The following is a 26,207-nucleotide window of genomic DNA, read 5'->3' as shown; positions in this document are numbered from 1 at the left end:
GTTCTTGGGCTTGAGAAACACGTTTGCTTTAGTCTCTGCGGAGCAGAGTGACTATTTCCACACACTGACCCCTCAAGAGCCTCTCCATTTCAGAATGGAAGATTACCCACGACCAACCAGCACAAGGCTCTGGGGCCACGGTGGCTGTTCTTTCTCCTCTACTCTCCTCACACGCTCATTCCTAACCCCAGCATTTTGGGCTGATAGTTAATAGTCCATATGGTCTGATTGAAAACTAAAGGAAAGGCAAGATAACTCAGAGCGCAGTCAGTTGGCAAACTAGCTCTCAAGGCCCAGACCCACTCATTCTTCTAGATTTGGCCAAAGCGCTTTATTCTCTGTGCACCAAATTCCACTTTAATGTGGTAGGGAAAGTAGTGTTCACGCCTCACCAACTGAAGCTTGAAGATGCGACATCTAAGGTGCTTGAGAACAGACATAACACCGAGCATACAGAATAATGAAACAGATCTGACTGTATCTTCCTAAGCGTAAAGCTCTTCAGTCTGCCCACACGGCCTCTAGGGTACAGTCCAGCATGGCCACCAGAGGATCCAGACTGCCTTTGGCAACCTCATTTGCCACTGTGTACTCAAAACCTCACACCATGCCCTCTGAGCTACCCAAGCGTGCATGCCACATTGCTTGTATCTTCAGGCTTTCGCAGTCCCTGCTACTACTACAGCTCCACTATTATCTGTAGTCCTCAGGGCCCAGCCTTTCTAAGAAGCTTTCCTCAGTTCTCTACTCCCTCCCCTCACCCAGCAAATCAGCACAAAGTGGCACTCCTCTGTGTGGTCCTGGCACGGTACACACACCCATCTTAACCTGCATAGCACCTAAATACATGGTAATGGTATATGCATATGCCTCTTCTATATTGAGAGCTCCTGGCAGACAGTCTTAGATGTTTTGGTGATTCAAGTCCCTGGTAGTGCTTATCAGGTAGTAAGCACTTAATATAACCTGTATAAATAAATAACTGTAGCTTAAAGAAATCAACTGGAAAAAAATTTTTTAAAACCACCTTCTCTAAGCATTTGGGCAGTCCACATTCAATTGCTTTGGAAGATGAAGAAGGCCCAGAGCGGCTTCTGCTGACTGAGATACAGTTACCAGGACCTCAGCAATAATATCTGGTAACCATGGAGTTTAACACCTAGGCACCCATAGGAGCTTTATCTGCCATGATTATAGTCACAAACCTTACAAACTCTTCCCACATAAGTCGAGAAATTTTCATGCTCTTTCAGCCAACATTTTGAAAAACTCAAAGATGGGAGTGTGGATAATGTCAGATGCCAGGACTCTAAATATCATAAATCGGGCTCTGTAAGGGTCTAGCTAGACTAGATGACAGAGCTCACCAGCCTATGACAGCATCAGGAGACCATGGTAATTGTCAGAATCATTTGATTCACATCTCAGTCTCTTTACCCAGTCCCAACCCTAACTTGGGCAGGGCTCTTATGACAAGATGACCCAGTGGCACTCCACTGTGTACTCCAAGAAGGCCTTGCTTATATATGTATGATTTACCTCACTGATGCAGGAAGGAAAGCCATTTCCTCTCGAAGGAGCCTTGGAGGTTACTTTTAAAAGTTCAATCAGGTATCTGTCAAGCCCAGGAAGATAGGAAGGGCCCATGAAAAGGGAGAGGTGAAGAGGTCTTAAGAACAAGAGTGGATAGAAGAAAACCTATAGTATGAAGGGGAGAGGATAGGGATCTAAGGTTTTAATCAGGGATGGAGACAGGAAATGAAGAGACAGGAGGTGGGCAGGGTGAGCTAACCCAAACTAAGGATGTGAAAAAAGAACATCAATAGAATGCTACTACTTTGGAAATTCATTAAAAAAATAAAATTAAACACACACACACACACACACACACACACACTCACTCACGTAACACACACACAGAGGTTGAACATAGATACCCTGCATGAGTAGATAATGATCCCCTTAGAAGCCATTCTCAGTTATAAAATGAGATCTCAGTACCAAGTTACGGGATGGCTCACTGCAAGCTATTGGTCAGGGAGGGTCAATACAGGTCTACCATTGTTCTCGGATATACAGCACAACTAGATGATAAGGTCTTCTTGCTAAAGACACCAACACATTGGTTGTACAACATAGAGAAATCAGCTGGAAGCTTCTTCCTCCCTGCTGGTTAGCTTGATAGTACCAGAAGGTGCTATGTAGGTCATTGTGGGAGAAAGGGCATCAAAGGTTTGCCTGCAAACCTCCGTGCTACAACACCAACCCACCAGGGAAGACTCACCCTCCGGTGCAATAACAGCATGAAGTTATACAGATAACCAACTAGTCTTGGCTTGCATTTGAGGCCTACTTCACAGAAAGGAATTTAAGCCTGATACTTTAAATCTGGCCTTTGCCTATAGCTCAGGAGGTCACTGGCCCTAGGGAGGAACATATTATTATTATTTGCTAACCAGTCTTGCCATCAAACCACCTTGTCAATATTTATGCCTATACCCATCGATTGAGCTGCCCTCAGTCTTGACGCCTCTCTGCAGCAGTCAACAGCTAAAGTAGAGACTCGGAGCTGGTCCAAGTATTGAGAATAAGTGTCTCTGCGAGCAACTGCGCAGCCTTTGATAGGACATCAGGCTCCCACATTCCCCAAGGCCCAGAATACAACTCAGAGAGGCAGAAAGAGCTGGAGAAGGAGCTGCTGTGAACTGCTGTCTTTGGGACACGACATGGCCATTCTGCCCATCTACTCACTGCAGTGTGAGATGAGTCAGCATTTCCACAGACATCACTAATCAAACTCCGGGTCCAAGAAAGGGGGCGGGGGGCAAGAAGTAGTGAGGGAGACATGTTGGAGGAATGTGGAATGAGGAAGGAAGGAGTTGAGGATTTCTCGGGAGAGTGGAAGAAAGAAGTTATCAGCACAAATAATCAAGGTGTATTGTTTCATGGATGAAAAGAATAAATAAGAGTCTATTTCTTTAAATGTTTAACAAATGTTCTGTTAGGCCCTTGTCATCCCAGCAGTTTCTTTGCAAGGGAGAATAATGTATTCTTCATTGCTACCAAATGAGTATATTCACATAATAGCCATTGTGACCTAGAAACATCTGCTTAGCATATGCTTAACCTTGTTCTTCCAAAGGGTTTTCTTTGTAGAACACCATCTATGTGGGATAGCAGGTTACCTAGAGCTAGGACATAAAATTCACAGAGACTGCTTCTTCTTAATTTAGTTTTTAGCTGACACGTTATAAAAGAAGAAGAAGAAGAAGAAGAAGAAGAAGAAGAAGAAGAAGAAGAAGAAGAAGAAGAAGAAGAAGAAGAAGAAGAAGAAGACAAAGAATGTCCACGTTAATGGGGATGAGAATGTCTGTTTCTGACCCCTCATACTAAGAAAATATCCAAACACTGAAAGAGACCACATACTAGTGAATGAAAAAGCAAAGGTGATTACTATCGCTTGTTAATCACTGTTGTTCTTTAAGTGGAGTGCATCCATTTCTAATTACATTGGCACAGAGGTAGCTGGATGTATTTAAATGGCCTTCGTGCTTAGCACAGCACGTGGCAAATACTATTTGCTTCCGATAATGAAATTGGGGAGAGAAAAAGATGGAAATTCTGGCACTTGTGATTAATCTTACTTTAATTTAAAAACAACAATAACAACCACAAACCCTATGAACATGCTGAGCCATAAGGGAAGGCAGCCCTGCATAGGAGGAGGCCACGAAGATACATTTCAAAAACAGAAATCACTCAAAGAGAGGCCGAAGAGGCAAAAGACAAAAACTACCACCCCCTGTCGGCCAAAACTGTTCTTTCTAAACAGCTAAAATCTAGGCTTATTCTTTTTTCCTTGTCAGTTTTCTATAATAATCTCACTGAGAAGACCTTCAGAATTAATTGATGTCTGTAACAAGAATGTGAATAAGGATACACCTTAGCAGGGAACATTGCATGCTGACGTGAGCCTCCCACACAGGTGTCCAGGGTCAGAATTCATCTAGCAGATGTACCAGGGCTGAATTTCATGAATTTCAAATAGGTTAGTCAGCTCAGCTCCTGGGAACAGCAGATTGAAAGCTGCGAGATGCTTCTGTCTTTTAAACCCATGGCTGCCCGTACGGGTGGTGGCATTAGGACCTTTGAGAACATGACTGCCATGGCATTACCATCTGAAGGTGAGGATTTGATGAAGAAAAACAGGTGAGCAGGAGATGCCCCTCGGCCCCGTCCAGATGGCAGGCTCTGCCACAGCACGCTCCAACCTGCTCCTGCTTTGAAAGGGCAAGAGAGAGCAATGTGCAAATTGCTTCTTTGCCCTGCTGTTATTTTGACACAAATCCTCCAGGGCCAAGGCCAGTCCCAGTGAAAAGGACTGATCTCTGCGACACAAAGGCAAGCTTGAAAGCACCTGTTTGGAGGGACACATGTCAGGATATGGAGGACGGCTGAAAGTGGGTTAGAAGAAATTGAGATTAAGGAATGCCATAGAACAGAGATGACTGCACAGCTACCTCAAAGGGGGGGGGGACTTTATGACACTGTAGAATATCCCTTGGAGGCAAGAGCAACCTTTCACCTATAAGTCTATATTCTCAGAGTTATTAGTAAAAGAAACCAGCCAAATATGTCCAGCTAAAGCACAGAGCAATGCATTTCCTCCCTCAAAAAGGAGACGAGAACTCTACCTGTAGTTTCCTGGGACCATGACAGAAATTCTGTGGCACTGCTTACCTTGCCTTTTCAGCTCTTAGGTAGCAGAATAACCCTACCAAAGAGATGGCAAAGGTAACGGAGAAAACTAACCGCAGAGGTTGAATAATGTGACTGAGGTCAGACACAGCAAGTCAGGGCCAGAGCCAAGACAGCAATTTAGTGTTTCCAATTAACAGGCCTCTGCTTACAGTGGAGGCACACTGACGGCAGGGCTGCAAGTGTCACTTAATGTTTTCATTAGTGAGATCCCAGGAGGAGACAAAGTGGCACTTACCTTTGACAATCTGCTTCGCACAGGCATTGTAGACCTGTTCCTGGGTTGTGTTGGGCGGCAGCACTCTGTCAAAGACGTATGGCTTTCCTTGCTGAAACGGGATGAAAGAAAGGGGTGGAGAAAACACATTAGGGGTTTGGGCCTAAAAGGCACTAATATTAGTAGTTAAACTGCAGGCAACTACATCTCGCCAACCCAGTCTTTAAGCCAGCCCTTTCTCACCATGGGGCCTTTACAGCCTAAGCCACAAGCACACCGCATGCATGAATGCTGGTCGTCAAGGGCCTGAAGGCACAGATCTCTAAGTCTTTATCCACTTTTCTGGATTAAAAAGGTAGACAATTCCTTCCTTTGAATATATTTTTTGAGAATTTACTCTGGACTAGCTGCAGATTCATGAATTGTCCCATCAAGTGGAGCGGATAGCTAATAGGCAAGAAGTTGGCACAAGAATGTGTCCAGGGATATGGTAACGTGACAGAGATGACAGAGGTGACCACAAGCACGGAAGACTTGACTAGAGAAGTCTCAGTTCAGAGGGTCATGGAAAGTTCAGAAAGATGGGTATCGATCAGGAAGAACATTCTAGGCACAGGATGAGTAGACAGCAAATGGTCTGGTGTATTCAGAAAACAAGAGGGTACCACAAGCCTAGAGCTAGCAGGAAAATATGGAGCCTGTTCATGTAAGTAGGGTACTTCTGGCCAAATAAGTAACCAAATAAAAGCTGCCTGTGTCATATTTACTGGAGAGACATGATCAGATTTAAGAAGCCATTCTCAATAGACAGCACTGCTATCATCCCGTGGAATTCAGTTTCCTGTCATACAGAAGCAATGTCTAAAGTAGATTGATGCTTCCAAAACAAAGGAGCCCTTCTAAGCAACAAATCAAGACCTGTGAGGGAGAACGGTTGTCTAGGAGTTTGGCTGGCAGCTACATGTGAAAAATTCAGAGAAGCTGGCATGTCAGGGGAAGGGAGACGCTCTACCACAGCACCAGATAGGTCTGGCTGCCTCTGTCATCCCCTGCTCAGTAAGAACGAATGGGTATCTCAGGGCCAGGCACAGCACTGAACACTGGGAGACTGGGCAAGACATGAGTCCAAACTGCAGTTTGTTCTGCCAACAGTGCCCAGGCAAATCACCACAGCCTTTTACAGCCTGACCCACAAATCAGAAAGAGAAGAGAGAAGGCAAGAGAAGAGAGAGCTAAAACCACGCCTCCAATGAGTCAGGGACAGAAACAACTGCCCATCAGAGCTCCAAGAGAAGATCCGCTATCTCCTATAACCTTCCGACAAGAAACACAAGGCCTTTGGGCAGGCTAAACGGTCAATCATTTGTCCCATGGCTCCAGGCAAATGGAGGCGAGATTCTGGTTTTAGTATTGATCTTTAGTCTCTGAAAACAGAATTGACAAGCCAGGTAAACAAGTTACAGCTATCTTTACCTTAGGGGAAAAAAAAATGGAGAGTTTTTAGAAAACACAAAAAGGAGGGGCAGGGACAAGGTGAGCATCATTCACAGACGCAGACCTACAGCCATTCTGCAAGGAAGGGTGAGAAGGGGTCGCTTCCTTACGTTCCATTCACAGTTCTGTACCTGTTTTGTACTTTGGTTAATGAACCAGGTACTTATTTGGTTGAGTAAGCAAAAACTATTCCTTACCAAAATGCTCCACTAACTCTCTTACTAGCCTTATCCATTTTCACATTCAACCCATAGGCAGGGGCTAAAGAGACTCAGTTTGGTTATGAGTGAGTATTACTCTTACAGGCACCCAAGTTCAGTTCCCACGTTAGGTGCTTACAATGGTGCGAACCTCCAGTTTCCTGGGATCCAAGACCCTCCTCTGGCCTCTTCAGGCACCAGCACTCACAGCCACACACACATCCAGTTAAAGTGATTTTAAAAATTCAGCCAATACCAGAAGAATAAAAAGTAAAATTAAACACTCACAGAGGGCTATGTCTGAGTGGCAGAGCTCTTGCCTGGCACACATGAAGCCCCAGGGTTCATATCATGTACTGAAAACATAGGAGAATAAACATTTACAGAATTTGCCTAAGTCGTCCACTGAACTCTTTAGAAACTTAAAAACAAATTTACTATTTCTCCAAACAGAGAGGGAATGCCAGCGTAGACTGTGTTGTCCATGGCATGATCCTGCTTTCAGTCTTAGAGAAAATATATTTAATGCAGCAGAAAAAAATGGCCTACTGAGTGACGGTGTACTGTACAGACAGTCAGGATGCTCTAAATTTGCCTTCCAGTTTAAATGCTTGCTGTAATGTGGTATATTTTCCTTTAAGAGAGATGGAAGAAAAAACTTCATTATTCTCCTTTAAGAATACTATCAATTATCAGTTTACAAACAGCATGACACTTTTAAATGACCTAAAGTTAAATCCCCCAAGGCAACTAACTGCCTGCAAGACTTTATGGCTGAGTTGACACTGAGAAAGATGAAACTCTAAAAACCATTAGTTACAGGACCCGTCTTGTCAGAACTAGCACATTAATTAGAAATGTATGCACTTCAATGTCTTTCATGCGCTAAGTACTCACACAGGCTTTTGTTTTAAAACAAACCTTGAAGTATTAAAAGAGAGAGAGATTAGAATGTTGTTGAATATTTTCAGAGAACTGACTTGTACCAATTGTATATACACTTGCCCCCATCTTCTCCTTTCCTCTTTCCCCCCAAACACACACACACACACACACACACACACACACACACACACACACTATTACTACTACTACTAAGAGCATCTCACAAATTCTGATCAAAACGGGAGCACAGACCCTTACCCAGAATCCCCAAGGAGACACGAGTCAATGTTTCTGATGCTGCAATGGCTGAGGATTCTGTAGGCAGGCAACAAACCCACCTGCTCGACCGTTTGCAGCTAGAGGACAAAATTCAAGTAACATTGCTGTGTAGGTGGACACTGGCACTTGGCCTGGATGGGGCCACCATCCACCAGCCTCTGAGGACTCGGTTCCTTCCAGGTGTCCTCTCAGCTCGTGGCCTCTCCATCCCTTCTGACGACACAGGCCAAAGTCCTCAGCTGGCATCCCTTTCAGGCAGAAATAGTCGAGAACTGGCCTAGACCCAAGCCTCTTTGCTGTGCACTTGGCTTTTAGAAAATTGAAATAACCATTTCAGCCTTCCTGTAACACTGAGGTTCAGGAGTTCCACCCTAAAGAGTTCCACCGCTATGGGTGCCCCTTAGTCACCCAAACTTCACTAGAAAAAAGCAAACCATTATGCTCTCCATGCCTGAGCATTCCAGCAATCACCCAGATATTCAGAGATCCCAACTGCGATATAGCCCCAATCGTTATCAGTTCATAGTAACTATACCACACAGTTCTCTCCATCACTCTCTTACACGAAACAGCCAAAGCCTCTAGCCAGTCCCTTTGCTGCTCTTCATCCATAAAATTGTTGGCCAGAGTGAGTATTCCAAAAATAAGATGACATCACTTCTCACTTGATACTCTCCTGTGGCTCCTGTCCACACACACTGACTCTTTGCCCAGGGCAGGCAGCCCTCTCCCCTCTTCTGCAGTGTGGCCCAGTGAAACCTCCTGCACCCTATTCACTCCCTTCTCAACGCCTTTGTTATCAACCTCCCTTCCTCTCAGACTTCTCTGAGCTCACACCTGCATTTGGCTACTCCTTATGCACTGCTGTCTTAATTTGCTTTTATTGTTTTGTAAGAAAATATTACAATGAAAAGCAACTTGGGGGCAGGAAGGTTTATTACATCTTAGAGGTTAGAGTTCATCTTCAAGGGGAGCTAGGGCAGGAGGCAGGAACTGATGCAGAGGCCAAGGAGGAGCACTGCTCACTGGCTTGCTCCCTGTGGCTTGCTCACCTGCTTTCTTAGACAGCCCAAGACCACCTGCCCGGGGGTAGCACTGTCCATGGTAGACCGGACCCTTGTACATCAATCCTCATCAAGAAAATGCTCCCCAAAATATGCCCACAGGCGATCTCATGGAAGCTTATTCTCACTTGAGGTTCCCTCATCTCAGGTGACTCCACGTTTGAATCAAATTGACAAAAACCAACCAGCACATTCTTTATATCTCAGATTCTTCATATTTCACATTCTTCATATCTCACATTCTTCATCCTTCAGGGCTTTCGTGGTTCTAATTAAAGCAACCCCACCTCACACTGACATAACTATTACCTAAAGATTTGGTTTGCTTCATGATAAGGAGTGTAGCACCCATTTCCAACCAACCAAATGGTCCATAGCAACTAAAGTATCCCAATGGAACAGATCTAATTATTCTAGGAAGATTATTCTAATCAGATAGGCAAACCCACTGAACCTCCGGCAAGGGATCTGGATAGCACACTCCACACTCATTACTACCGATAATGAAGCTTGCCATCGTTGTCATGAAGCCTCTATGCACTGCAGTGCAATTGCATGAGAGCAGAAAACTAAAAATTAATGACCTACCAGGATCACATACAAAAAAATAATAGCAGATGGTCCTTACACTTCTCTAGTTAAAATTAAAAACAAAACTCATGCCACCAGAATTCCTCTCAAGTTGTTGAGAGCAAAATGTCTGCGAACCATATGGCCTGCCTATTAATACATTGACCTATTAGCCAAGAACTGTTCCCCGCCTGCAAGCAACTCAACTGCGAAAGACAAAGGAAAGACAATGTTCAGAAGATGAATAGCAAGCATAGGGCACATTATATAAATTGTTCTTATAAATACATTATTAAAATATCCAAGAACAATCTTAAAGACTGAAGAAGAGTTGTGACCAAAATTGTCCATATTTGAATGTTTTTTCAAAAAAAAAAAAAAAAAAAAAAAAAAAAAAAAAAAAAAGGCTACTATTTCCACTGGATTGTTGCTGGTTGCTGAGAGAAATCATTAGTCATGGGTGCTTGGATGACTTCATTCTTGAAAGTGCAGGAAGAGAGTGCAGGAGAGGATGAATTATTTCAACCTCAACTGACGTGCTCCATTGTGACTGTCCAAGGCAATGGTCCTCACCCATGTATGCTCCATCTCACTCCTCATGAGGACTTTATGAGATATTAGCATCCGTGTGTCACAGAGCGGAAAGCTCATTTTCAGCTCCATGCTTTGTAGAAGTACCTTTGTGACGTTGGTTTTCCAGCGCTCGTCTTTTACATGGTGCTATCTTCCTAAGAGATTTGCATGTGTGTGTGTGTGTATGTGTGTGTGTGTGTGTGTGTGTGTGTGTGTAGATACAGACATAGACAGACATAGACATAGACATAGGCATAGACATATTTGTAAAGCAGGAAAAACCAAACAGTGTGTTCTGGGATTAATAGAAAAGGCAGAAGTAACTTGATTAGTGTGGTAGCAAAAGACAAAGGGCAATTCATTGTTAGGCATGGATGGGCATGGTACTAACCTGGAACCAAAGGGAAGGGCTTGAGAGCTGGGAAGAAGTCAGAAATGCAAGAAAGCCAGTAGGCATGCTAATAGCAAGCACTCTTACCAACAGAGAAAAGGAAGACAGACAGACAGACAGACAGCACTCTATCAGAGGCAAGGAAAAAGACAGATGTAAGCTTCATGATGGTGAGAAAAATATTAAGAAAAATTCTAGAACTGTTCAGCACCCAAAGGTCCTTCACAAGTGACATTGGGAGAAGCAGCTAGGTGGGCAGCAGTGCATGCCTGGAGAGGGCAGCCGGGTACATGACTGGGGTCTAGACTCTGGGCCACTACCTAGAACACTAAAATCTCTGCTTTGAATCACTTATACTTACAAATCAAGGTGATAAAGGGCATGAGTCCCTGGTCCTTTCTTAAAATATTTCCTTGTTCTGTCCCCAGTCAACTCTAAATGATTTCTGAGTGCACACAACTAATTAGGCCAGCGAACAAAGAGCCTGTGCTGTGGGCGCTACAATCCAGCCGAGCACGTATGGCAGCCTTTCGGTCTGCTTATGATGGTAATGCCCATCTCCATGAGCCTGCACACGGCTCAGCCTGCAACACCCTTTAGAAAGACATGTGCAGTATCAACTTTAAGCCCACCTCCCTGGAACATGAAGCTTGGCACTATTTCCAGAACAAGACAGACAAGGCCTGCCATGGTTTGAATATGGTTGGCCCAGGGAGTGGCACTATTTGGAGGTGTGGCCTTGTTGGAGTAGGTGTGTCACTGTGGGCACGGGCTTTAAGATCTTCATCCTAGCTGCCTGGAAGCCAGTATTCTGCTAGCAAGCTTCAGATTAAGATGTAGAACTCAGTTTCTCCTGCACCATGCCTGCCTGGATGCTGCCATGCTCCCGCCTTGGTGCTAATGGACTGAACCTCTGAGCCTGTAATTAAATGTTGTCCTTATAAGAGTTGCCTTGGACATGATGTTTGTTCACAGCAGTAAAACCCTAACAAAGACTAGGCCTGCGCCTAAGGCAGCACTGCCTCACTTTGGAAGCTAGTGTCCACCCTCCAAAGCACTTTCTTCCTGTGGGAAACAAACAGAAGAACGGGTGCTTCTGAAGGCAGTATGGGTTTGGTTTTAATTGAAGGACTCTAAAGATACCCACGATTGGGACATCAGTAAAGTGTCATATTAGCACGCACAAGGAGAAATTAAACTATGAAGGGCTTTCATAACTGTCTGAAAGGATGTTTCCAAAACATTAGCTAAAAAGCCCAAGTCCTTGGGCGAGTATTGATGCTCACTTTTTACTAACATGAGTATAGTCACCGGAAGCTTGAGGAGTTGTTTGTTAAAATGTAACTGACACACAATAAACTTCATCCCTTTGTGAAATACAGTGCCGGGAACATTCAAATCCTACAACACCATCTAAGTCCAGAGCCCTAAGTTCCTATCACCCTCAGAAGAACCCCTTACAGGATTAGCTGTCGGTCACGCCAACACTCTCCCTTGTTCCAGGCAACCACTACCTCCAGACTTCACAGAACTGCCTGTCTTTGGTATTTCACATAAAAGGGATCACAGTGTGTGGTCTTCTGAGCAGTTTCCCTCACCAAGTGTGTTTCAAGTTCCATCCACAGAGTATCACGGCTTCATTTCAAGACCAAACAATATTCCACTGCTTGGATATATAATATTTTATGTACCATTCATTAATGGATGAGACCACTGTGTTGATTTTATTTGGGGGCTATTATGAATATTCACACACAAGGTTTTATGTGAATGTAAGTTCCCTTTGGGAATGTATCTAGTAGTGGACCTGCTGGGCCATATTATAACTCTACATTTAAGTTTAGCTTTGAAGAGCTGGCAAATTATCTTCCAAAGCGACTGAGCCATTTACTATTCCCACCAGCAGTATATGCAGGTCCCAGTGTCACTATATCCTTGCCAACACTGTCTGTTGTCTGTCTCCTTTATTATAGTTCTGCTGCAAAGCCAACAGCAGCCACAATTCAGGCTTCCTGTGAAGATCAAATACAACCATGCAAATAGAGGCTCTACCACAATGCTTGGTGCCGGAAAATATGCCGATGGGAGCAGTGTTATTCTCTATGGCCAGGTTTCTCTATTGCCTGAAGATCAACTTATACCAAGAACTTGAATCCCACCGAACTTCCCAAGCCATGAGCTGTCAAGGGAAAGACACAGAAAAGTGAAACTTTGGGTGCACCTGCTCAGAACTTGGCACCCTGTTGCCCTCATGATACCCAAATGTGGAATCATATCTTGGGCTCCCCCAAGCCCACAGACCTGTGACTCCAGAGCTCAGCTCCAAAGAATGATGAGGGGGCACAGACACAAAACAGTGGCTTTTTCCCCAGAACAACTGTCTATATTATTTCAGACTAATCAGTGGCATGTTCAGTCACAAAGCCCATGCAGGGCAGGTGAGGAACTGGGTCTGATTCGGGCGCTCATAGACCCAACCACTTTACTACTATAGCTTTGGAGCCTGCAAGAAACATGAGTGAAATACCCACTGCCACCGTGAAGCAGAGCTCTGGAACCTGACTCGACTCCCAGTCTTTACAGACTGCCTGACCTTCCGGTGCCGGCTCCTGTATCCCTCGGTCTGTTGGCTGTGCTGGTTGGTGGGATCCTCCTAGCACTCATAAGGAAAAGGGCTCATAATGCCTGTCTAGGCCTCCAACCCAGCAGTCCTCAGCCAATGGCAGATAAAACTTGGGGGTCAGTACTTCAGCTGTCTGGGCCAGGATTAATGTGAAGGGTCACTGGGTAGGTATTCCAACTGGCCCCTGGAGTTCCATTTGCTTGTGGCAGCAACTCCAGAGAAGCATCACTGGGGGTTCCTTTGCCCCCTGCCTCACTTCCCTCTTCAGGGTTTCTTGGTTCACTCTGCACTTTATTCTGATCTCAACCTATGATGCTAGAGAACTCCAAACAAGGTAAAACCCAGCCGCTTTGCTCCCTTTTGCCTTTTACTTTGCCCTTGCGCTGGGTGCAGTAGGAATTCAGATTGGTGAAATCACTGCCAAACATGTGGCCACTACCCAACGTGCACAGGCAAGGCGAGGAAACGCAGAGGGGAAGAATGGAAACTCAAGTCACTGCTAAAAATTCACTGAGCTCATCCGGTGCAATGGCAGATGGCTGTAGTGCCAGCAATTCAAGAAGCTGGAGCGAGATCACCTCACCCCAACATCCAGGGCTAGCCTCGGAACACTGCAAGACCTTGTATCGGGAAAAAAAAAAAAAATAACAAGGTTTGCCCTGGGCCCTGGGAGCCGGAGGGGAAGTGACTTTTCCTTCATACAGATGCTAGTCACCTCCAAGCTGGAGAAGGGCCATCCTTAACCAGAAGATCACTAAGCCCTAATTAGTACAACAGTGCCCTATTAGCTGCTGGGGGTCTTGGACTAACATGGTACTTGGGCACCAAAGAGGTTAAAAATGGGATGCTAGGACCTCATAATGTGATGCAGGGGAGAAGAGATGAGCAGTATCTCTCATTTGAGTCAGAAAGTCTACATTCTCCTCCCACTCCTAGATTTTAATAGTCCTAAGGGCTCCCCTGTCTTCCTCTACCCATTTATCTCTCTTTATTATTCGTCTACCCTCTTGTTTGTCGGGAAGTTGCCAGAAAGTTCCTAAGGCGAGCGGAGAAGGACTCTGCACAAACTTCCCGTACCTAGTAGTGACCAGCAGCTCGCTCATCCCCATCCTTGTCACACCCTCCCCAAAGCCCACCAGTCTCTAGCTGCCTAACAAGGGGGCTGTAAAACCAGCCTGTCTTCCCCACTCCAGCTGCATACTCTCACTCCCCTGCCTGCGCTGGGGCGATGCTCTGAATGGAGCTAGAAACACTAAGCCACAGAGCATCCATACCGCTGCCCCTCCCCCACACTGGCTCTCTGCCCTTAGGAAGGTGGCTGGTGCCCATGCTGGCTGAAGCCAAGGCTGCTCCCAGGAGAGTCAATAATGAAGCAGACGTCCACAAAGCGGTGCCCGGCTCCCAGCGGAGTTGCCAAGGCAATGCCAAGCACTTCACAGATCAAAAAGGAACAAAAGCAGCACACAAGAATGAATCTTGTAAGCCTCCTTCCTGCAGGAAACAGGGCTGCAGTTCTCTCCCTCCTGCCAAACTCCCTGCTGCGTGGACACACAGGCGCTGTCAAGATCGCAGACAGCTACGGAAAAAAATATTCTGGGAGGCATACTGCCAGAGCGATAATAAAGAAATTCAGAAATTGAGAATTATCGCCTGGCTAACAGGAGACTGGAAACAGAAGGATGACTTCTTTTAAGGAGAATAATGAAAACTGTTTCAAAGACATGGTGATTTTTCGCTTCCAATCAAAGCAAAATGCACTCCTTCCTCTCCCACCTGCCAGGATGCAGGAGAGAACGGAGAAGGAGAAGGTCGGAATGGCTGGTCCTTCCCCCAAGCTTGCTCCTCTCATTCTTGTGAGCCAAGACACTGACCTGTGTTTTCCACTTTCCCTGCAAATGATGAATCTCTGCAGCTCTAACACACTATAATAATAATGGGAGGTCAGAGTCTCTAATGTTCTCACAAGTGGCTTCTGCCTCAGGCACATGCAACTCCAGGGAAGGCAAGCTTTAGGCTTCAAGAGTTCACTGTTCGCTCACTCAGGAAAGGGAATAAAAACCTCTACTATGGTTATCAGTAGATCTGGTACCAAGTCAAGTCTGAGAAAACAAAATAAAACTCTCCTCAGAGGGGAGGCAGAAAAAAAATTTTTTTTTTCACTAAAAACAAAATGGAGAAATTATTTTTGCCAGGTTCACAATCACAGGAAATGTCTCCCTTCCTTTGGGGGCATGGTGGCCTAGCAGCAGCTGCTGGGAGCAGCAACACATACTCCTTCTTCACAGGTAGACTGAGGCCTGTGGCGGCACACACACCAAAGCCACATGGGCAGCAATGTGACGTTGATATGAGAGCTTGTGCCGGGACCATCACCTGACCAGCTCAGCAAGCCACACTGCAGGAAGCCAGAGAGGGGAGCTGGCATTTATTCATTTTCTCACCGATGGGAAACAGCTCACATACTAATAACTAGCCAACCCGCTGGATGACAACTTCACTGTCATGGTATGCACATACCAGGTGCCTCGTGTCTGGCTGCTTTTCGGAGCTATGCAGTGAAAACGTTAGCTTCCCTTTCTGCAAAAAGGAAAATGGCTTCCGAGGACACGTGGAAGGCAGTGAGGTGAGGTGAGCACCAGAATTCGGGTTCCATGCATAAGACCACTCATAAGAGGCATTTTGTCAGTTCCTCCAGGAACACATACATTCCTCAGCTGGGGCTTTTCTATGAATTCCACGAATTTGACCAAATCTGTGAGCTTATACGACTTACCCATATTTTCTAGGCTTCCTCCTCTATAGAAAATGAGAGGTGGGATCCCTCTGGCTCCAGCATGCTATAATAGAACATGTCACTCAGAATGCGATAGCTCGTTCTTCCCTGTTAAGATAACTTCGTAAGTTGCAGAAAGAAGTCTCCCATGAAGATGACACTAACTAAAGCCGGCAGAAATTAGTAGGCTCTGGCAGCTCTGTCTTGATGGCTAAGGACATATAGAGACACAGACACAGACACAGACACACACACACACACACACACACACACACACACACACACACAAGACTCATGATGCTCAAACGAGAAAGCTGATGGATACAAACTGTACGCAGGACTTCTTTAGCTGACCAAATCAAGGATGAAAGGGCTGAATGTGGGCAGCATGAAGCTTAGACATTTTAATCCAGTGAGATGGCATCCTCACTCAGGAGACAGATAGGACATTTGGTCCTCAGTGCAGTGGTGCAATGCCCAAATCAACAGATGAAGTACTTAAAGCCCCTCTCCCTGCAGAAAATCAGTGTCCCTGAACACAACCACAATTTTCTAGACAAAAACACCTGAGTCCTGTCAAGTGTAGGAAGATCACCAGTCTTTTAAATGATTTTACTTTTTACTTGACGACAAAAGGACATCATTTTTCAATGCTTAAAGCACTAGAAAGGCTAGGTAGCCACACACAAGAGAAGGCAAAATTCAAGTCTGCCCAGTGTTCTCTGCCTCACCTGCCTCCTTTCTGATCCTGGACTGGACTCCTTGAATCACTAGTGGGTTAGACAAGGATGTCTCATCAAGACCAGCATCCCAGTCTTCCACCTGGATCATCAATTCACTTATCAGATTCATTAGTTAACAGAACTATGAAATAACAACTGTTGGCCTCCGAGCCACAGCCAGCCTGTTAAAACTGCCGTCTCCCTGGATGCCGGATACTGCGTGGACCAGCTAGACATCTTTTTCCCTGACCTCCTTAGGTCAGACACTCCTTCTCCCTTTTGTCAATCCAAGTTCCATCATGTCATGCTCTCTCTCCTTCTGCACCATCTGTTTTGTCCAATCTACCCTGGAAGAGCTTTAAAGTATATCTGTGGTTTCAGCCTCAAGGGAAGACACAAAAGTCCACCCTCTGACTCAGGGCTCCAGAGCCCTGTTATCTTCAGACAGAAACAAATACGATTTATTATGCCAGCAATCTAGTGATGATCTGAAGTGTAGGGCATGTGTTGCTACTTGCAAACACCACATGATTTCACACATAGGACTCATGGATCTAGGAGGTTTGAAGTCCAAAAGGTACCTTGAAGCCAGTCCTGCACAGATGCTGTGGGGCAGCTGTAGGCTGAAGAGAGAACTCAGCTCACCTCTCCATCTCCTCTGCCTCCTCTTCTTTCTATCCCTATTCACCTAGGCTGACAAGCTCAGGGCCAGCCATCTTCTCCACATCAGGGTCAGAGTGGTCCTTCATGCCTCTGGTCTCTCTTGTCTTACATCTCAGCTACTCTTATCACTTTTTTGCCAAAGCTTCCGCACGAGCCTTCTGAGTGGTCATCTAGTCTCCCTTCCCTTCAGTACATCTCTGTATCCTTTTCCAAATGCATCTTCTTTGGCTAAAGTGTTCAACAACACACACACACACACACACACACACACACACACACACACACAGCCTACTGAGATGCTTCTCACTATTTGCCAGGTGGGTCCTTGCCCATCAAACATCTGGCAGTGAGCTTACAACCTCCCTACTGCCACCCCACTGCTTGCATCTTCCCCTCTAATTTGAACACCATTTAATAGCTTGACCTTGTCTGTCAAAAATTCAGCCCATCCTCTAAGACTCATGCCAAACGTTCTCTTTTCCAACATTAGGAAAAAGTCTTTCCCTGAGACTCTTCCCTGCCTCTTCCTCTTCTTAGAAACCAGTGGGATACGAACTGCTCAGCTGTGTGACCTCCAGAATTGCTGTCACATGTTCACCTAACAAGTACTCTCTCTGTCTTCTGAGCATCCACAGCAGTCCTCCTCCAGGGGGTCTCTAATCACAGTTTACTCCAGACAGCAGGCATCTGGAAGCACCATGTTGAGGAAAGAAAGCAACGCTCTGGTTTATAGCCCAAGGTAAGACAGGGCTGACACATTTTATCGAGCATGCTAGTCCCTATGCTATGTACATTTCTAAGTAACCACACTTTCATGTAATTGCTACTCTACATTTTATAGGGAACAAGGTCAGATTCAGAAAAGCCCGTGGCTTGCACAGGGTCACAAGCCTACATCACTTGCTTCATATGTTGGTTTGAGAACATGTAAACAAGGGACAGTCTAAAGGAACCCTTCGGTTGCACTCACTTCTAAGTGGCTTTTAAAGTTACTGAGGTTACACAGCTGAGAGGTGCACTATTTTCTCCCATTAGCTTTGCTCCAGACAAGTCTTTGGATGTGTGGGTTGTGATGACAGCTGTTGCCTAGATTACTCTCCAGAAACTCAAAGGCCACTTTTGTGAAATCACTGATTCTTCACTTAGGCCTGCACTGGGATCTGGTGGATAAATGAACCAGAAGTAATGACACCACGATGAAGAAGTGGAGATAGTGCCAAGATTTATAGAGCCACCATGACCTGGTCACTGAGCAAACCAACCACTCCATTTCCCAGTGTCCCATTTCATACATCACAGCATCATGCAGAGGCCCCATCACCCACCTTGCCTAAACTAAGGCCCCATCAATTCCCTTTGCCTAAGGATGAAAGGAGCCTGAAATGTATGACTGACTAGGATGCTTCTTTCCAGATGTCACTCCCTCATCTTTCTTTACTAACATTCCAAGGAAATCCTTTTGGCCTTGTGCCAACAACTTGTTCAAAACTACTCAGGTCATAGTAAACCAGCTTGAGTCCAGTAATAAGCCATCTTTTAAAAGGCATATAAAAATCACTGTAGACGCTGCAAAGCATGTTACCAACATCACAACTTTCAGAGAATTTTAGTTAAGAATTTGTTTCTTGGGGCTGGAGTGATAGCTCAGTGGTTAAGAGCACTGGCTGCTCTTTCAGAGGACCAGAGTTCAATTCCCAGCACCCACACTGCAGCTCCCAACTGTCTGTACCTCCAAGATCTGACACCCTCACACAGACATGCATGCAGGCAAAACACCAATGCACATAAAATAAAAATAAGTTATATTAAAAAAATTGTTTCCTACCTCATTCTTCTCTGAATAGTTCCTTGCAGTGTTTAAACATTCATTACAGATGTTTAAATAATATAGTCATTTCAAAATGTCACTCCAAAATACTCCCAACATAAAGTCTATGTGGCAAGAGCAGATTTCCATCTTGAACAACTATAGCAAAGCTCTAAGGTGAGTATTAAACACCCATCTTAAGCCACAGAAATAATATTTAACTTTGGCACAGTAGAGCAAGGAGCAGAGGCAAGAAATTCTGATTTCAGAGCCCACAATTTCCCAAAGTTCTAGACTTCAGACCCAGTCCACTTCATCTCAATTCAGCACTTCGGAATGGATAACTGTACCAGGGAGTTTCTGCCAGGTTGCATCGTGGCTCTAGAGGAGGCGACAGCAGAGCCAAGGCCTGAAGGCTTGCCAGCCTGGGAAACCAAGGGCAGAGTGCCCCAGGCCCAGGTAACAGAAAAGGAGCCTTACTTAAGAATCATTTGATCTGCTGAAAAGTGGGTCACTCCATCCAGAGACAGATGGTAGGAGGCAGGTGGAGAGCTCAGAGAACAGCGCTGGATGCCCCTCGGCACACTCTTCTGTGATATCCTAAAAGCAAAGGAATAGCCTGTTCTGGTTTCTAGTTGCCACTCTGTGGAGGCCTGATGTTTGGGAATAGAAACTATCAAATAAAATAATCATTAAGACCAATCAGTAAGCAACGGTAGGAATCCTGAGAGAGCTGAGGCCGCTTGGCAAATGGAGATGACAGGGCGGGGTTGGGAGGAAGGCAACGAGGCAAACACAACAACAAAGAACCATGTCATAAGCTCTTGCAGAAACTAGGAATCTAATGCATTGGTCACCATGTTGAGCCACAAGTCACCTATCATTTCCAGTATCAGTGCTAACTGTGACAAGAAGGGCTGTCCATCTTAATCTGGCACGCGCTTTAGAGATTGTCTCTCTTCTTCCCTCCTTCAAGTTCAAGTGCATCAGCTGGAAACAAGGAGGAGAGGGAACCCAGGGATACCACAAGTTTGACAAGTTACATCCCCATGGCAGTGAACCTCATGTCATCACCTGTGCCATGACACGGACAGCAGGTCAACTCCTCAACACGGTCAATGGGTAGGAGGCAATCCATACCCAGCCCAGTGTCTCTGACTCTAACGCCCATGTTCCTTCAGCCACAGTCTGTAGACAGAGAGACCTTCACAGTAGCTAGAGTAGCCACAAGCTGGCCAAATCATTCTTTGTACCACTCTGAATGCCACAGTCCCATTTTCTTTGGCAAATTTGTCTAAGTATAAGTATCTTTATTATTTGACATGTAGGTGTCATGCTCCCTAGTCAGGCAGCCTGCTAGATTCCAGGAAGCCAATAGTGAGGAGACAGTTCCCAAGTACCAAGTGTTCAGGGTCTGATGAGAACAGCAAAGAAGCAAAAAGTACGAGAAGCACATACTTCAAAGCTCTATAAATAGGTGAAAATTCAGACGGTATTTTTGAGGACTTTGCTGCTTTCGTGCCACACTGGCCTCATTATGTAGATAACTTCACAGATTCGTTCCATTGTATTATTCTGTAATAGTGCTGTCTAATGCAAAAAGGTGTCAGTTGAAAAAATGCGAAGTCTCACATGAAGTAAGTGTCTATCTTAAGGAGGCATTCAGAATGCTGGCGGTACTGCACAGCACCTCCAGTCAGGGTGCTTATGATGGAGGCTACACACAGAGAGGGAACGACGGTGATGGAGGAGGTTAAGCAGCTCTGGAACCTAGCATGAGGCGGGGTGAAAAAAAAACAGCTCACTGAATCCTCAGACAGTCCCACGGACTAGATATAAGGATGCCCACTTCACAGTGGGAGAAACTGAGGCTTGGGTGGCTGCATAATAAAGTTTTTATCTAGTTATATGTGGGATGGAACACTCTGTTCTTACCTCTTTTGTTCTGCTAAGGTCAGGACTGTGACTAAAAGGGTCAGAAATCACAAGCAGGGCTCATGGGCTCAACTCTGTTGTGTGGAGCAGAGCCATTTTGCAGGGTGCCTGGTGCTCATACAGAATATTTTAAAGTTGGGCTGAGATCACTGTTTTGCATCCCTCCTAAGAAGAAAAGGTCTTCACTGTCCACGTGGCCAGTGAGGATAGGATACAGTGTCCAGACAGTGGGGTCTAGGGGGACTCAGGAGAACTGTGAAGTCTGTAACTGCTTACCAACCATCAACTTCTCTTCTGATCCCTTCTCTGTCACACAGCCCACCTGCTTCAAAGCCTTCTTTCCAGGGGTACTCCTTTCTGAGAGGACATCTTGTACACAGCAGCTAGGACTTTCTACCTAGTCTATGCCCAGTTGAGTTACTGGGAAATGAGTACGGATAATACTTCTAAGACAGTCATGGGAGCTGCCTGGAAAGATTTATGTCCACCCCTGGTAAGCCCGTGGACGCCTGTTCCGGATCAGTTCCACACCTGTGACTGTGGATGGCACCAATCCAAGCTGTGGATGTCAACAGTGGCAGAAGAGACTGAACAGGCTGGATAGATCTGAGATCCAAAGAACGATGAGACCAATGGCGCCTCCCAGTCTGTGGGTGATGGACTGGTCTCTCCATTAGCCACACAAACATTGATTTTAACCTGAGAATCTTCTGACCCACAGTCTCTCCCCTTTCCTGGTGAAGCACCTGAGCAAGGTGGCAGGGCTGGTGTACACAATACCACCCCCCTTCCCTCACTGTGGGCCACTCAGTTACAAAGGGCAACCTCCATGAGTCGGATCCTCAGAGGACCCGTCTCTTCTCTGCTTTCTTCAGTCTTCTACGATGTCATGGGCCTTGGTTTGAGATCAAGAAGCCCCGGATTTGGAATCACACATGGAAACCACCCCACCCCCAATCCCCATCAGATTCCTTCCAAATGACACTACTCCCACATTTGGAAGAAAACAACACAGGAGAGTGAGCACAAACCAAGCCAGACAATAAGAGACCTTATGTTCCTCAGTCAACCATCAAAGCTTGGAGCCTGTCACGCAATGAGCCGGGTCCACTCCCTGTTTTAAGTTCACACTAGGATGCTTTGATGTCACTGTGTCTAAGGCTCTTGACCTTCACAATCTCCAAGGTGAAGCCCCCACTGCGACAGTGGCAGGTTGCCAGTAGCAGGCCACATGTCCAAATAGATCATCCCTTTGACACAGATGGCTAATCAGATCCAGTGAAGGAAAAACTCTCTGAAGCAACTGTGGCCTAGTAGGGAGATTTAACCTGATACTCCTGCATGGTCTGCAAAGACTGGCTTTCCTCGAAGCCAGCCTCTCGGCTCTCTAGCCATCCCACTCCAGTGTGCAGAGCCCTTCCCTTGGAAGAGGCCATTCAGTTACAAGAGTACCCTTCCCCGAGACTACCAAACCATGAGTGTTCACCTGAGTTCCTTGTCTCTCATGCCATTTATTTGCATCCCTCCAGGCAAACAACCTCAATCTCCACCATTACTTTCTGCTGAATTATTTAACATCAAGAATCAGCTAAAATCTACTTGCAGAATTTACCGATAAAGAGGTGTCCTGCCCCTCTCTTGGCTGGCCTCAGAGACGGCCTCATCCTTCTCTCTGTCCCGGTGAACCTGTCCTCCTACCTCCTTGCTCCTGAACTCTCCAAAGCCTCTCAGGGATACTTATTTTCACCATCTCTCTCTCTCTCTCTCTCTCTCTCTCTCTCTCTCTCTCTCTCTCTCAGTTACTTAAAAGTGTGCACATTTCTGTAACTCTAAAAAGCGTAAGCCTCCCATCTGCCTCTGATCCACCATCACACACTCCAGATCCTACCTCTAAGCCAGTGGTTCTCAACCTTCTAATGCCGTGGCCCTTTAACACAGTTCCTGTTGTTCTGACCCCCAACCATAGAACCATTTTGTTGCTACTTCACAACTGTAATTTTGCTACTGTTATGAATCATTATGCAAATACCTGTGTTTTCCAATGGCCGTGGCGACCTCTGTGAAAGGGTTCACCCCCACAAAGTGGTCTCTACCGACAGGTTGAGAACCAGTGCTCTAAAAAGCATCTCACTGGGTCTGGTCTTTTGTTAAATTGACAGCAGCAAAAATCAAAGGCAACAATGTCTCCCCTGCGTCCATCTATTGCTCTCTCTACCAGAGACTGCCACCGCCACCTCTCTCTTCTGCTATGACTTCCCTTGTGCATTAGATGTTTTTTAATTTCTATTCTGTATAAGCACTGGTCTTCCCTGGGGCTAACAGCCTTTTGTCCCACCACCTCCACCACCGCTACCACCACCCTGCTGATGTTACTGATGTCACCCGGCTCAGGGGTCTGTGTGGCACCTCCTAATGCTGCAGCCCCTTTAATACAGTTCCCCCTCGCTGGTCTGTAACCACATACCATTCATTCTACACGTAGCGTAATGTTTTCTTAAATTGTTCTTCCTTAAATGTATTGTCAGTGGAAGTTTCATACGACTATCACGAGCAAAAAGAATTACATGCTACAACGGGAGACATTAAAGATGGACCCGATGCAAACAGCACAACGTCAATGAGCGTAGCTACTGAACACGTTCATGAATATCACTGCTGAACACGGACTCCTGGCCTTGGGCCTACCCTTTCCTTCTGTAAAGAGGGAAATTCCAAAGAAAGACTATCAGCCAGCTGAGGGCTTCCCTTTGATACATTCACAGAGCCTTAAGGAGAAATTAAAAGGAGTCTCTTTTCCTTCTATGTTCCCTTGTTAGGAAGGCCCCATCTGTGTGCTGCTTAAAATAATCAATCTCCAAGACCATTGTCCACTGTGTGCAGGGTTTTCCTCCTTTCTCCCAAGGCTTTTATCAAGAGTCTTTCAGTTATACTTTCTTCAATGGTTAACTGTATGTCTTAACTCCTTTTCACTTACCCTTAGCAAATGAGATTACAGACAACATTATGAAACAAAAGAAATAATAAATCTTCTAATGCAAAAAAAAAAAAAAAAAAAATACAGAACCATAGCAATCCATCTAGGTTGGAGCCTACACTTAGCCCAGAGGGGGCTACACATTGGGGCTGGAGCCTGGAATGTGTCCAAAGCCTGTGGCCAACTTATTATCAATATTAACAAACTAAGACGAGATGGAGTATGCTGCCTGTAGTCCCAGCATCAGGAGGATGGAACTAAAATGAGCCTGGGCAATGTAAGCAAAACATGGCCTCAGTCATGAAAGTAATAATCAATCATCATCATCATCATCATCATCACCATCACCATCACCATCACCATCACCATCACCATCATCATCATCATCATCGGCAACTCTGAGCGACTGGCATTCATGCAGCTCACTCACATACATGCTAGCTAGGCCTCACTACCTCCTGAAGTTACTGCCATGTTATTCCCAATGAGAGAGCATCATTTATAGACGTTAAGCCTGACTATAAGTGGCAGATTCAGGATTTGCGCGAAATCTGCCCAATTCCAGAGCCTGTGCTCTGAACTCTTCTGCTTCCCTGACTACAACCCGAAGCCATTTTAAACCTCACAGACTGCAAAATAATAGCCTGCTGCTCTTAAGCACAATTAAGACAATGGGTTGAGACAACAGGAACACTGCTTGGTGTGCAATTAAACATAATTACTGGTGTCCTCTAATTGTTTGGGAAAATAAGTCCTTTGCTCTTGACAAGCTATAATTCCGGAATGTGCTGAGGTTCTGGTCCTCACTGGGATCTGTGTCCCTCCAGCAGTATTTACTATTATCAGATCTCACATCGGTTCCTCCAGAGGCTCACGGGCATCTTTAGTATGTGACCGAGAATCAACAACTGGGGCTGGGGGGAGACGTAAGACACAACGCTCAATCCTTCCTTGTACAGCTAGGAAAATAGGGGATAAAAGATACAACTTGCCAAGAACATACAGAGCTCTGTGTCGTAGGCAAGCACTTGAGGGCACTGCGGGGATTACAATAAGCTAAATCCAGACACCCCAAAGCTGGAAGCCAGACTCTACTATCTAGCATCGAAATGACTTGAGGCAAGTCACCCAAACACTCTGAGCTCAAGTCAGGATGGTAATAAGAGTAACCACGTCTTAGTGTTTCCTGGGATTAAAGGACTGGATGCATCTGAAAACCTGGGAACCTGCATGCATGTACCTGGAGCCCCACCTGGCCACTCAAGTTACTGCCTGGAGAGCTTGGAGAAACTTGATGGTTCTCATTAAAACTGCTAAGAGTAATGACAAAAGTTCAGGAAGGAGGCCTTTGAACCTTTGTCCAGCATGGGTATGAGAGGTAGCCTCCTTGTTCCTAGGACAGACTTGCTGACTCTGCTAACCCAGTTTCCAAAAGAACAAACTCCAAAACAGCAACATGAATGAGTATTTACTTGGCATGAACTTTGCACAAAGTAGCAAGTACTGCCTAACACAAAAAGAAATTTAGGGAGGACTTCACCTCGCTAACTTGGCAAATAGAAAGTAACAAGTGATGTTGCCTTCTTTCCTGTTTCTCCTGGCAGACATCGCCCATCAATCACAATCGGAAGGCATTCCCGACAGCTCGCTTGTTGAGTTCTGGAAATGAAGGTCTAAGTAAGCAGCCAGAGAATGAGGCCTGGGACTAAGGTGCAGCATCCAGGTTACTTCTACTTCCGTTCCTTCAATAAGACACTTGATTTGAAACCGTTAATGATATGATATGTAACCCATATTGCATGAGTTGTGAAGCAAAGATACAAAGGGTCCAAAATCCACCCCACTGCAATGTGAGATGCTTCCTGCCTGGAACACACAATGCATCTCTCTCCGCTCCAGGGTCCTCAGGAAGCACCCTCATCTGAAAGACAAGAGTGAGGGAACACAGACTGTGATATGAGGTGCCCATTAAAGACGTTCTGCTGGATAGATGCCAACTCAACCTGAACCCCTATAGACCCACTGAAGAGAACCAGGCAGTCAAATGACAAGTCAGAGGAGGCAGAGTCCAGAAACATGAACAGAACATCCTCTATGCACTTATCCATGAAAGGTTTGAACAGGTGTCAAGTCCAGTTGCTGCCTAGAGAGCAGACACTAAAACAGGAAAGACCTTCGAGCCTTCATGCCCGGGTATAGCCTGACTATAAGATCTCAGCTTACTGTGCAAAAAACCAGTGAACTTAATGAAGAGGTCTTTGCCCTGCACGACCCACCCT

At 45.5% G+C, this 26,207-nt stretch overlaps 1 protein-coding gene across 1 annotated transcript in view; it reads right to left on the bottom strand.

Moving 5' to 3' along the window:
• Positions 1 to 26,207, bottom strand: part of Kif5c (kinesin family member 5C) — a 157,050-nt gene that overhangs the window by 103,752 nt on the left and 27,091 nt on the right. The window contains exon 2 of the mRNA XM_034494594.1: positions 4,997 to 5,087. Coding sequence (XP_034350485.1) covers positions 4,997 to 5,087 — 91 coding nt within the window. The remainder of the gene's footprint in view (positions 1 to 4,996; positions 5,088 to 26,207) is intronic.

Source organism: Arvicanthis niloticus, chromosome 2 (genome assembly GCF_011762505.2).
Source record: "Arvicanthis niloticus isolate mArvNil1 chromosome 2, mArvNil1.pat.X, whole genome shotgun sequence".
Classification (NCBI taxonomy): Eukaryota; Metazoa; Chordata; class Mammalia; order Rodentia; family Muridae; genus Arvicanthis; species Arvicanthis niloticus.
This window is presented reverse-complemented; position numbering and strand designations above follow the sequence as displayed.